The sequence below is a fragment of the Gymnoscopelus braueri genome (assembly GCF_963280865.1).
Source record: "Gymnoscopelus braueri genome assembly, chromosome: 1".
Taxonomy (NCBI): Eukaryota; Metazoa; Chordata; class Actinopteri; order Myctophiformes; family Myctophidae; genus Gymnoscopelus; species Gymnoscopelus braueri.
The window spans coordinates 52,729,853-52,741,268 of record NC_137603.1 but is presented as its reverse complement, the minus strand read 5'-3'; the positions used below and the strand labels follow the sequence as shown (position 1 = coordinate 52,741,268).

At 43.9% G+C, this 11,416-nt stretch overlaps 1 protein-coding gene across 1 annotated transcript; it reads left to right on the top strand.

Moving 5' to 3' along the window:
• Window positions 1–6,249: 6,249 nt before the first annotated feature.
• Window positions 6,250–9,459, top strand: LOC308082966 (exportin-1-like; the record flags this gene model as incomplete). Its single annotated transcript, XM_080425045.1, has 1 exon — window positions 6,250–9,459. One exon carries the CDS (start codon window positions 6,250–6,252, stop codon window positions 9,457–9,459), a length of 3,210 nt encoding a protein of 1,069 aa, XP_080281171.1.
• Between the last annotated feature and the right edge of the window lie 1,957 nt (window positions 9,460–11,416).

Sequence of the window (11,416 nt, the reverse complement as noted above, 5' to 3'; positions counted from 1 at the left end):
CAACTTCAACCCCAACAGCCGGAATGGAAACAGTCCTTGTTTATCTTTTTTCCAGGCAAGAAACGATTTCAGCTCTGGCAAAGTTATCTCTACCAAGAGATGGACGTTACACAATTAAGACATCTGACCCAAACATTGGTGTTGCAGACTAATTAGTTCACACATCCCAACACTTCTGTGATGGAGAGGTTAGTTAGCTTTTATCTGCTCCTTTGGAGAGGAGACAGCAAAAGCCAGAGTCAAGTCTCTTAGAGAGAATCCAATTAATCAACGCAAATGTAGTTGATTTAGAAAGCTCTTTCACAAAGCTCTTTCAAAACAACATCTCCATCATCATGGCAGAGAAAGTTAACAGTCGTCCTGGCTAGTAGCTAGCTATAAATTAAATGAGACATGTTTACTGTTACTGCCACTTTGCACTGCATAGGACATCTTTAGCCACGCTCATAGACACCGATTTATGCTCGTGCTCACGGGTGCTAGAACCCAACCCAGTCGCCAAATGCACATTTCAGCACCATATCAACAGGCATAGCCTACAATCACACACAATATTTTGCCTATAAGGATTCAAGATTTCACAAAGGTTTAGCCTAACTAATGAATAAGGAGCAGATAAATATCACCTCGTAACTAATTAAATAGCCCACACTTTCACTTTAGGAGCCTGAACCAGTATGAATAAAACCACGAACGCACACGCAAAGTAATTCATTAATGCCATTGCACCAACATTATGAAAGATGGCATTTATTGATGATCTAACAAAAGATAAGTGATATATGTTTTTTATATTTAAATTGTGGAGGAAACATCTCTCTCCCTCGCTCGCTTGCTCCGTCTCTCTGTCCCTCTCGTTGCCTGTCCCTCTTCACTCCCTCGAGTTGGTGCTGCCATCTTATCATGGATTGGCAATCCATGACATGCATGGATGTGCACTATGCGTACACACACACACCTCTTCACACCTACCAAAGGTTACAAAAGCTGTCAACAGTGTGTGCATATCAATGGTCCATTGTGTGACCTGCTAAGTAATATATATAGGTGTGTAGACACTGTGGATTGCTAAAAGCCAATGGACAGTCACCAGCTTTAACTTCAGTGGGTGGGTCAAATTGTTTTGCAACACAGGATATGCCGCGCAGCGTGTGCTGGATGGAGTTCGCTATCAAATTTATGTAAATCTGTCCCCGCGTGACGGCCACATGAGCTGGGTGCTCAACATTTCTCCTGGGTGCCTGGGCAGCGAGGAACCTGCAGGAACGGCACCCCTGGCCCCACTAGCGGCGGGGCTTTAAAGGGGAAGTTCACCCAAAAAATGACTTAATGACTATGTTTTGCACCCTGTCTGTCCATCCGTCCGTGAGTGTGTTTGTCTGTCTGTGAGCAGCTAATCTCCGGCACCGTTGGGCCGCTCGCAGCGAAAATGTGCATGCACACTCCCTGGATGCCAACGTTTACAGGAGTGCTCCGTTTTGAACAAAATGCTTCAAATCATGAACACAGCGTGCGATATCCGTGAAATTTTGCACGCACATTCCCACTAGGCCAAGGAAGAAATGCCGTTATAGCGCTATCCTCATGGTAGCGCTATAACAGGCCGATTCGCGTTTTTACCTAAAACTGCACCGATCTGCATACAACTTTGTACTTTGCGCACTCCCTAGAGGCCAAGGAAAAACCTTTGCCCTGCATTTTACACATCTGCCCTTAACAACAGAAAATGCTCACACAATGACAGATGACCATCGAGGCTCTTTGGATGCAATAATATAGAATATTTTAATTACAAAGTGTAAAAAGTGGCAGAGACAGTGTACGTTTCGGTCCTCAGTTATGATGATGGTCTGAGGACCATGCTACTGTACATAGCACCTAAAGAGGTTCCCCTATGATTACAAGCCAAAGAACCACTTCGCTATTTAATTTGTTCACTGTGTGTGCCGTGGTACATAATCATACACTATTCATTAGTGGGCTTTGTTGGCAAGCACACTCATGTTCTTTATATTGATTTATTATATCGTCAGTGTCCAGCCGGGACCAGCTAACTCCTTTTTCAGTTTTTTTTTTTTTTTTCATAAATCAACGCTATTGAACCCCCTCTACATCTGTGTAATTTTTTTTTAAATAATAACATATGAAAAGTATTAAAAAGCGCCTCTGACGAAAACTCCTAACTCCATTGGACCCTCAAACTGTCCGTCAAAAACAAACAACTCCCCCCTCCTCTCAGGCTCTCGAGAAGCTCTGCTCTGTATGAGGCAGACAGGGAGAAGATTTTTCAATGCTTTTGGGAGAACATAAACTGGGAAGAGAAGAGAATGTATGTGCAAGGTTTGATAGATGTCACCCCAGTAAAGAGGAGAAGGGTGTCTTCACAAAGGTCATCTGCTCGTGTTTTCTTTTTAAATGTTAATGGACAGAGAATGAGTGTGTGCAGGAGTTTGTTTCAAACATCTCCAAGAGCTCAAGGAGATCATGCCAAAAGACTTTCACAGCTTTTATGACAATCTAAAGCACTAAGAAACACCCACCACACACACGCAACACACAACACACAACAGTGTGATAATAAAATGTTGATAGGTATATGATAGGTAAATTCAACTGTGGTTGTTATTGTTAGTGCAGTAGGCTACAGATTTGATAGGCTAAAGATTCTATTTTTCATGAATGTATTTTGTATTTATATGCCATTTTTTTTATTGTTGGTGTGCCATGATCGCTTTTGTTAAATACATGATTGAGTATTGAGGCAGAATTGTTTGTTGCACTCAACTGTAGAAGAACAACAGTGGTAACAGTTAGATCCATGGTTGTTTACAATGCATGTTAAAATAAAAGTTGTTTAAGTACAGAATTCAGCTTGATCTATAGTATATGAGGATGGCGCTCACCATAAATAGCTGATCTCCAAGCTCACAATGCGTTGTGATGTGTTGTGAGCTTTGAGATCCATTGCCAGCTGTTCTTATCAATGATGGACAAAACCTCCTAACTCCACTTGCACTGGATTTGGGTAAAGTGGTGATAATATAATGACACATGCAAGTATCTGATAATATATAAAGTCACAATACCAAGTTTGATGAGGCAGTATTGCTTTGTTTTAAAAATATAAGGTTTTCTTCATTTTCTGAAAAATTGATATTTAGTTTTTCATTTCCTGAACAATTACCATTTTGGATTTAGCTGGTTCCGGCCGAACAGCAGAGATATATTATTTAGTGGACCCGCTGGAAACACCCATTCATGTTGTTTCCACTATTGATGAAAGTATTCTCCACAAAACTTTGGACTGGTCCTCCATATCTAACTTTTTTTGCACTGGACGTCAGTGAGAGGCTAGCCCTCAGGTACCCACGCGTTGTTTCTTTTTGTGAGAGGCAAACATTGAGCCGTGTGGAACTCCATATTTGGATGTCAATATGATGTCACAGAATCTTCAAAAAGGCCTGCCACTGCCAGGGATGGCAACTAATCGATCACTGGTACACAGATAGGGAGTGCGTGAAGACTAAAATGACATTCAATAGCTTATTATCTCGAGCTGTGTGGGTGGGCAGAGTTGGAACCAGGTCAGCGTTCACAGCGTCCAAGCCAGACATTAACAACCCTAACTGGTTTCGAGTGGGCCTGGCCTTTGGGTCATCTGCATTGCTCTGGGGTCTGCTCTTCAAGCAGCACAGCTCAGATGTACATGAGTACAAAGTCAGGAACGGACTGGAGTGAACACCAACACGACCAGAGTGAAACCTCAACACGACTGTGGAATTCATCTTGCCTGAAGGATGGCTCAGATGTTGCCCGTGTTTCTGTTTTCAGTGATTCTTGGTCCCTCACATAACACCTAATTCTGCATATATATTACAGTTTTTTTAAAGACGTCACAGCGAGCCCAAACTGTTTCTTCAGGATGAGTACTTTCTATACCAGCAGAGTACCTGGCACTGCACTGGTAAAATTGGCACAAAGTAATATTCGAAGTGCTGACTGTCATATTGATGTCCAATATGGAGTTCCACATGGAACTGTGCAGGTGAAATAGGCAAAAAGCAATATGTTTGCCGGTTTTGACATGGTTTGATTGATTAATTTATGTACTTTATTTAGTGAGACATGATAAACAGTACATTGAAGTAAAATACAATAAAATACAAGGTCATGAAATGGAAGGTCATGACCTTCCATTTTGCATGAACTACACTGCCAACCCTCCTCCATCTGTTGGATGCCCAATCTATGACGTCAGTCTTCTTTTATGTCAATACTATGACGTCAGTACTATGAAGTCAGTCATCTCTATGTTTGCCCGCCATGTATGTACAGTATGATAGATAGATAGATAGATAGATAGATAGATAGATAGATAGATAGATAGATAGATAGATAGATAGATATAGATAGATATTGTATCTGAGTGTGTGCGTGCGTGCACGCATGCGTGTGAGTCTTTATATGCCCACATATGGCCGTGACTCATAGTACTGACGTCATAGACTGCCTCCAGGTACTCTGATAAAGGGGTACTGCAACAAGCCCCTAGAACCGAGAGGGAAATGTTAAGCTGGAGATTCCTGGTGGCCGACTCTGGAAGTGCAGCTGGGCCCTCATCAACGGTTTCAAACAATGGACATGACTCACGAGCTTGCAGACATAACTCTATGAAGCAAAATGACGGGAAGGACCCCGCGACCCCCCCCCCCCCCCCCCGCGCGTCTCCCCCCGTGTCCCCCAAACACGGAAGAAGGTCCACTCCGGTGCGATTCATTCCACATGTTTGAGCATGTTGAGGCCAGTCCACAATGAATACATGGATGGGAAGTTTGTGTTTTTATTGTTTTATATTTGTATAATAGTATGGTCGGAGGCACGGTATCAGCTGAGAACGCGGGAGTCTATCCCCGTTTCAATGCGCTTGCCCTTTAACTTTTTGGCTTACCAGCCAAAGTGGCTGGTAGATTAAAATATATGTTGCGGCGAAAAACGAAAAATAGCTTTTTAGTATTGCCATGTGTTAATTTCTTACAATAAATGTGCAAATTGTCTTGATTGTCCAAAACCGCCGATTCAAACAATATGCCCATATATGGGCAAATATTGATGAACCTGCAAATACCCATATAGGGAGTACCCTGAGGTCCTAAATATGACTTCATAATACTGATGTCATAGACTGGCCTAGACTCCATATTTGGGCATGCCTGACACTGAAATCAGTGAGATTAGACTTCATTTCGTTTTTTAGATTAGTTTTGTTTTTAGCATTATCCTATAATTTTTCTACCGTTCACATTATAATCCATTGCACGAACAATGCATGGAACATTAGGGGTGACTCACTAGTTTTGTTGTACGATTATTTTTGATGATTTATTTAAGGGAGTTAGGGCTGGTGAGTTTTAGTTTGTTTCAGTTTTCAGGCAGTGATGGGCAGAATGATTATAAAAGAGGTTGTTTGTGTTTTTGTTGATTATTTTCGCCTTGGTTCATAGCTTCACTATAAAACGAAATATGTAAAAAAAAATGTATTTATATTTCTTGCATTTCAATGTCTCATTTCGTGTTGCTCTCTCAAACAAGGGTGTAACAACTGTTAAAATGTTTCAACTAGATGTTCATGTGAAAAATCTATGCTGCATGGCCTACTTATCGTTTAGAATGTTCATCAAATCAGAAACTGATTTTGTTGGACTGTAAAAAGAGATTATTTCCAGTTTGTTTAGCATTAGCATTGTTGTGACCACCAGCTACATTAAGGAGATCCCAGCTGCAGTAGAAAATTAAATAAAGTTCAGTATCAGTAGAGCTGAGCTCGACTGACTGGAATGGGAAAGCACCATTTCATAATGCATAATTAAAACAATCCCCAGTTAACCTTGTGTCGCCAGGCTTTCCGCAATAGCCTACCTGTGGAAAGTCTGGTTTATATTTACTGCTTAGTGTTAGCCTTATGTGGTAATTTACACAGACATGCACACAGACTTTCCGGATCTACAAACTGCAAAGTGAACTGATCCCAGTCTAATCCCCACAATAGGATGATCGCATCATCCATCGTGATGTCACATATCAGTAGTCACCCTAATACCTGTGGCCGGCAGGCGGCGACAAAGTGATGTCATGAGCGTTATAGAGGCATATAAGCACTTTCTAAAGAAGTGACGAGTTAGTTCCCTTTTAGAGAGGAGAGCAGCTGAAGCAACACAATCACTATTCCAAACCACTTGAAAGTTATTGATAATGTTGCCAGACCATGCAGCACAACAGCTGCTGGACTTCAACCAGGAACTGGACATCAACCTGCTGGATAATGAGGTGAACTGTGTATATCATGGGGTAGGACCAGAGCAAAGAATGGCACAAACGGTGCTGACACACTTTAAAGAGCACCCTGATGCCTGGACGAGAGTAGCCAAGATACTGGAGTTCTCCAAGAACATGAACACCAAATACTATGCTCTTCAGATTCTGGAAACTGTTATTAAAACAAGGTGGAAAATTCTGCCACGGAATGAATGTGAAGAAATTAAAAAGTACGTTGTCTGTCTCATTATCAAGACATCATCAGATGCATCAAACATGGAGAAAGAAAGGGTGTACATTGGGAAACTGAACATGATACTCGTCCAGATCCTGAAGCAGGAGTGGCCCAAACACTGGCCCACGTTCATCAGTGACATCGTGGGGGCGAGTCGTACAAGCGAGAGTCTCTGTCAGAACAACATGATCATCCTCAAACTGCTCAGCGAGGAGGTCTTTGACTTCTCCACTGGGCAGATGACCCAGGTTAAGGCCAAGCACCTCAAAGACAGCATGCGCAGTGAATTCTCACACATATTCCAGCTCTGCGAATTTGTAATGGAGAATTCCCAGAATGCACCTCAAGTCCATGCTACTCTGGAGACCCTGCTACGGTTTCTCAACTGGATTCCACTGAGCTACGTCTTCGAAACAAAACTCATCAGCACACTGGTGCACAAGTTCTTGACCGTGCCAATGTTTCGAAATGTGACACTTAACTGCCTGACAGAAATCTCTGCTGTCAGCGGCAAACAGTACGAGGAGCAGTTCATCAGCCTCTTCACCCTGACCATGTGTCAGCTCAAAAAGATGCTGCCCCTCAACACAAACATCCGTCTGGCATACGCCAATGGGAAAGACGACGAACAAAACTTCATTCAGAATCTCAGTCTGTTCCTTTGCACCTTTCTCAAGGAGCATGGTCAGCTCATTGAGCAGAAAAACAGCCTCCGAGAGACTCTGATGGAGGCTCTCCGCTTCATGCTGCTTGTGTCGGAGGTAGAGGAAACAGAGATTTTTAAAATCTGTCTGGAATATTGGAACCACCTGGCAGCTGACCTCTACCGAGAGACCCCTTACCCTTTCTCCACTTCCACTGGTCTGCTATCCGGAAACCAGCATGTTGTGCATGTTGACATTACCTGTCGCAGAAAACTCTATACGCGTGTCCTGTCCGAGGTGCGCCTGTTGATGGTGAGTCGGATGGCCAAGCCTGAAGAGGTGTTGGTGGTGGAGAACGACCAGGGGGAGGTGGTCCGAGAGTTCATGAAGGACACAGACTCCATCAACCTCTACAAGAACATGAGGGAAACTCTGGTGTACTTGACCCATTTGGACTTCGAGAACACGGAGCGCATCATGACAGAGAAACTCCAAAACCAGGTGAATGGTACAGAGTGGTCCTGGAAGAACCTGAACATGCTCTGCTGGGCCATCGGCTCCATCAGCGGGGCTATGCGCGAAGAGGATGAGCAGAGGTTCCTGGTCACTGTTATCAAGGATCTGCTGGGTTTGTGTGAGCAGAAAAGGGGAAAAGATAACAAGGCTATAATTGCGTCCAACATCATGTACATTGTTGGTCAGTACCCACGCTTCCTCAGAGCCCACTGGAAGTTCCTCAAAACTGTCATCAACAAGCTCTTTGAGTTCATGCATGAGACCCATGATGGCGTTCAGGACATGGCGTGTGACACCTTCATCAAGATTGCCAAGAAGTGTCGACGTCACTTTGCCGAGGTTCAAGCGGGAGAGGTGAGGCCCTTCATTGATGAGATCCTCAACGACATCAACATGATCATCGTTGACCTTCAACCCCAACAGATACACACCTTCTACGAGGCTGTAGGTTACATGATCACTGCCCAAACAGACACATCCATACAGGAAAACCTGATAAAGAAATACATGCTGATGCCCAATCAGGCGTGGGACAACATCATCCAACAAGCCACCACGAATGTGGACATCCTGAAGGACCCAGAGACGGTGAAAAAGCTGGGGAGCATCATTAAGACCAATGTTAGGGCCTGTATGGCTGTAGGGCACCCCTTCGTCATCCAACTGGGCAGGATTTACCTGGACATGCTGAACGTCTACAAGTGCCTCAGTGAGAACATCTCCGCTGCTATCCAGACCAATGATGAGAAGGTGACAAAAGAGCCCCTGATCAGGAGTATGAGGACTGTCAAACGAGAGACACTGAAGCTGGTCTCATGCTGGGTTAGACGATCAAATGATCCACAGATGGTTGGGGAGAACTTTGTCCCTCCATTGTTAGACGCTGTCCTCATTGACTTCGAGCGGAACGTCCCCGCTGCCCGTGAGCCCGAGGTCCTTAGCACCATGGCTACCATCATCAACAAGCTGGAAGGAAACATCACTGGCAAGATCCCGCAGATCTTTGACGCTGTGTTCGAGTGCACACTTAACATGATCAACAAGAACTTTGAGGAATACCCAGAACACAGAACCCATTTCTTCCACTTGATCCAAGCGGTCAACACCCACTGCTTTCCTGCATTCCTGGCTATCCCCCCCGCCCAGTTCAAACTGGTCCTGGACTCCATAATCTGGGCATTCAAACACACTATGAGAGATGTGGCTGACACCGGTCTGCATATTCTGTACACACTGATGCAAAATGTGGCCCAGGAGGAGGCAGCAGCACAGAGCTTCTATCAGACGTACTTCTGTGACATCCTGCAACACATCTTCTCTGTGGTCACCGACACGTCACACACTGCTGGCCTGACCATGCATGCATCCATCCTGGCCTATATGTTCAACTTGGTGGAGGCAGGTAAAATCACCACAGGCCTGAACCCAGCCAATCCAACCAACAACCAGGGTTTCATCCAGGAATATGTAGCTAACCTGCTCAAGACAGCCTTCCCTCATCTACAGGACGCCCAGGTGAAGGTGTTCGTGACCGGGCTTTTCAGCTTAAATCAGGACGTTCCTGCCTTCAAGGAGCACCTTAGGGACTTCCTTGTACAGATCAAGGAGTTTGCGGGTGAGGACACCACAGACCTGTTCCTAGAGGAGCAAGAGGCATCTCTCCATCAAGCCCAGGAGGAAAAACATAAGATCCAGATGTCTGTCCCTGGCATCCTCAACCCCTATGAGATCAAAGAGGACCTGTGTGACTGAGGGGCCAGCTCAACCTAAATGTACATAATGGCCTAAAAATACACTGACTGCACAGGAACGTTTTTAGATCCTGTTCGGTTTTCCTTTCATTCTATATTTTTATCTCCACAAGGCCGACGGAAGGAGGAGATTGTGTTGTCGCGCCCGCACGTGTGTGTCCATGGATAATCGCAAACCACAACATTTATCAGCGTAAAAAAGGCTGGTGCGCACTGCACACTGCCAGTAAGTCAAGGAATTCAAGGAAGGTACTGACATCCCTGAATATTTTTCAAATCCTGCAACTTTTTTTTTACGTCGTGACTCTGTAGGAGGGGCAGAGTCGTCTAAGAGGGTCTGTTTGTTTTTGTGTGTGCGTGTCTCCGTCTGTATGTGCATGCGTACATACATGTAATCTCGTAAACCATTGGACTGATCAGCGCAAAATGTCTTGTGCGCACTGCTAGTAGGGCAAGGGAATACAGTACCTCCTTGCATTTTGTTCCACATATTTTTTTAATATTTAACTTTAAATTTATAATGGCAGTCAATGGGTCTTGGATCAGGCTAAAACCTTGCCCATATATGGAGTAATCATTACATCAGAGGTGACTGATGTCAACCTTTCCCAAATAAGGAGTCATATGTCATAGATATGTCATAGATGAGATGACTGATATCAGACTGGCCCAGGAAACCCCGAGATCCACAAGGGAGCCACGGCATTATTAGACCCCGTCTTTTTTTATGGCATAGCTCCGAAACAGGCTAGCCGTCTGTCTATAAGATGTTTGTCCAGGGCTAATCTTTGTGGCAAACCACTGTACCAATCCTTGTCAAAATTGTCTTGTGCACACTACCAGTAGGCTAACTTATTACCTCCACTGATTGTTTTAATATTGAACTTCCATTTCATATGAATGATACATGTTCATCACATGACCAGAGATAATGTGAAAACATTTGTGTGAGTTGTTAACAAAATCTGTAGGAGTAGTAATACTATGCGGGTTTTGAAGAAAATGTGTGAAAAGTGGTGTCCAAGATTAGCTGCACACAGACGGGCAGACATACACAGGGACAGTGGTGAAGAACCCTTCTGTAATCTTCACCTCGTCCGCCTGAAGATAATAATTTAAGTCAATGGGGCTCAGATCAGGCTGACACTGTGCCCAAATTTGGAGATAACTGACCTGTCTTTATCGATACGTCATATAATTAGTGCATTAATTTCCTATAATACAAATTGAAACAAAAACATTGCCACAAATGTCTCTTGGGTGATCTTAAAGACATCCTAGAAGGGGTGTCCCCAAAAATTATAAAACAAGAAATGTGTTATCCGTCTTATATATTTAAAAGAAATGTCTGGACGGTGGGTAGACGTCAAAAACATTTGGATTTGATTGGCCGATAAATGTCACAAACGTAACATCTGGATTTGATTGGCCAAGCTTCACGTGGCGGAGTGCTCTGATCTCGAGAACCAGCCAACCGATCGGATTCAAACTCAGCACGTGTCGCTGGGGACCCGAGGGAGTGCCGTTCCCATGAAATATCATGAATCCTCATATATGGAGATCCCTAATGTCATCAACATGATGTCATAGACTGGCCTCCATATGAAATAATGGACAGGACTCCATTATGGATGTGGCTCCTTGTTTAGCCACGGATGACTCATTGAGACCTCATCATGATGATAGGAGTAAACAGCTGTCATAGCACTGACGTCATAGACTGGCCTCCAACTACTATGTACCTCACTAAGTACTGTGACAATGGGTACAACGGGTATTGCATAACCAGAGTGGGACATATTCCCAAAGGGCATGGTTCTCAACGGGCATCGGCCTAGTTGACAAAATTCAACATATCCGTCTTAACTTGTGGGTTGACTCAAAAGACGCATAGAGAATCGCATAAAAACTAAATTTGGCACAAATCAAATCAAACTTTGTTTACAAAGTGAGGAGGC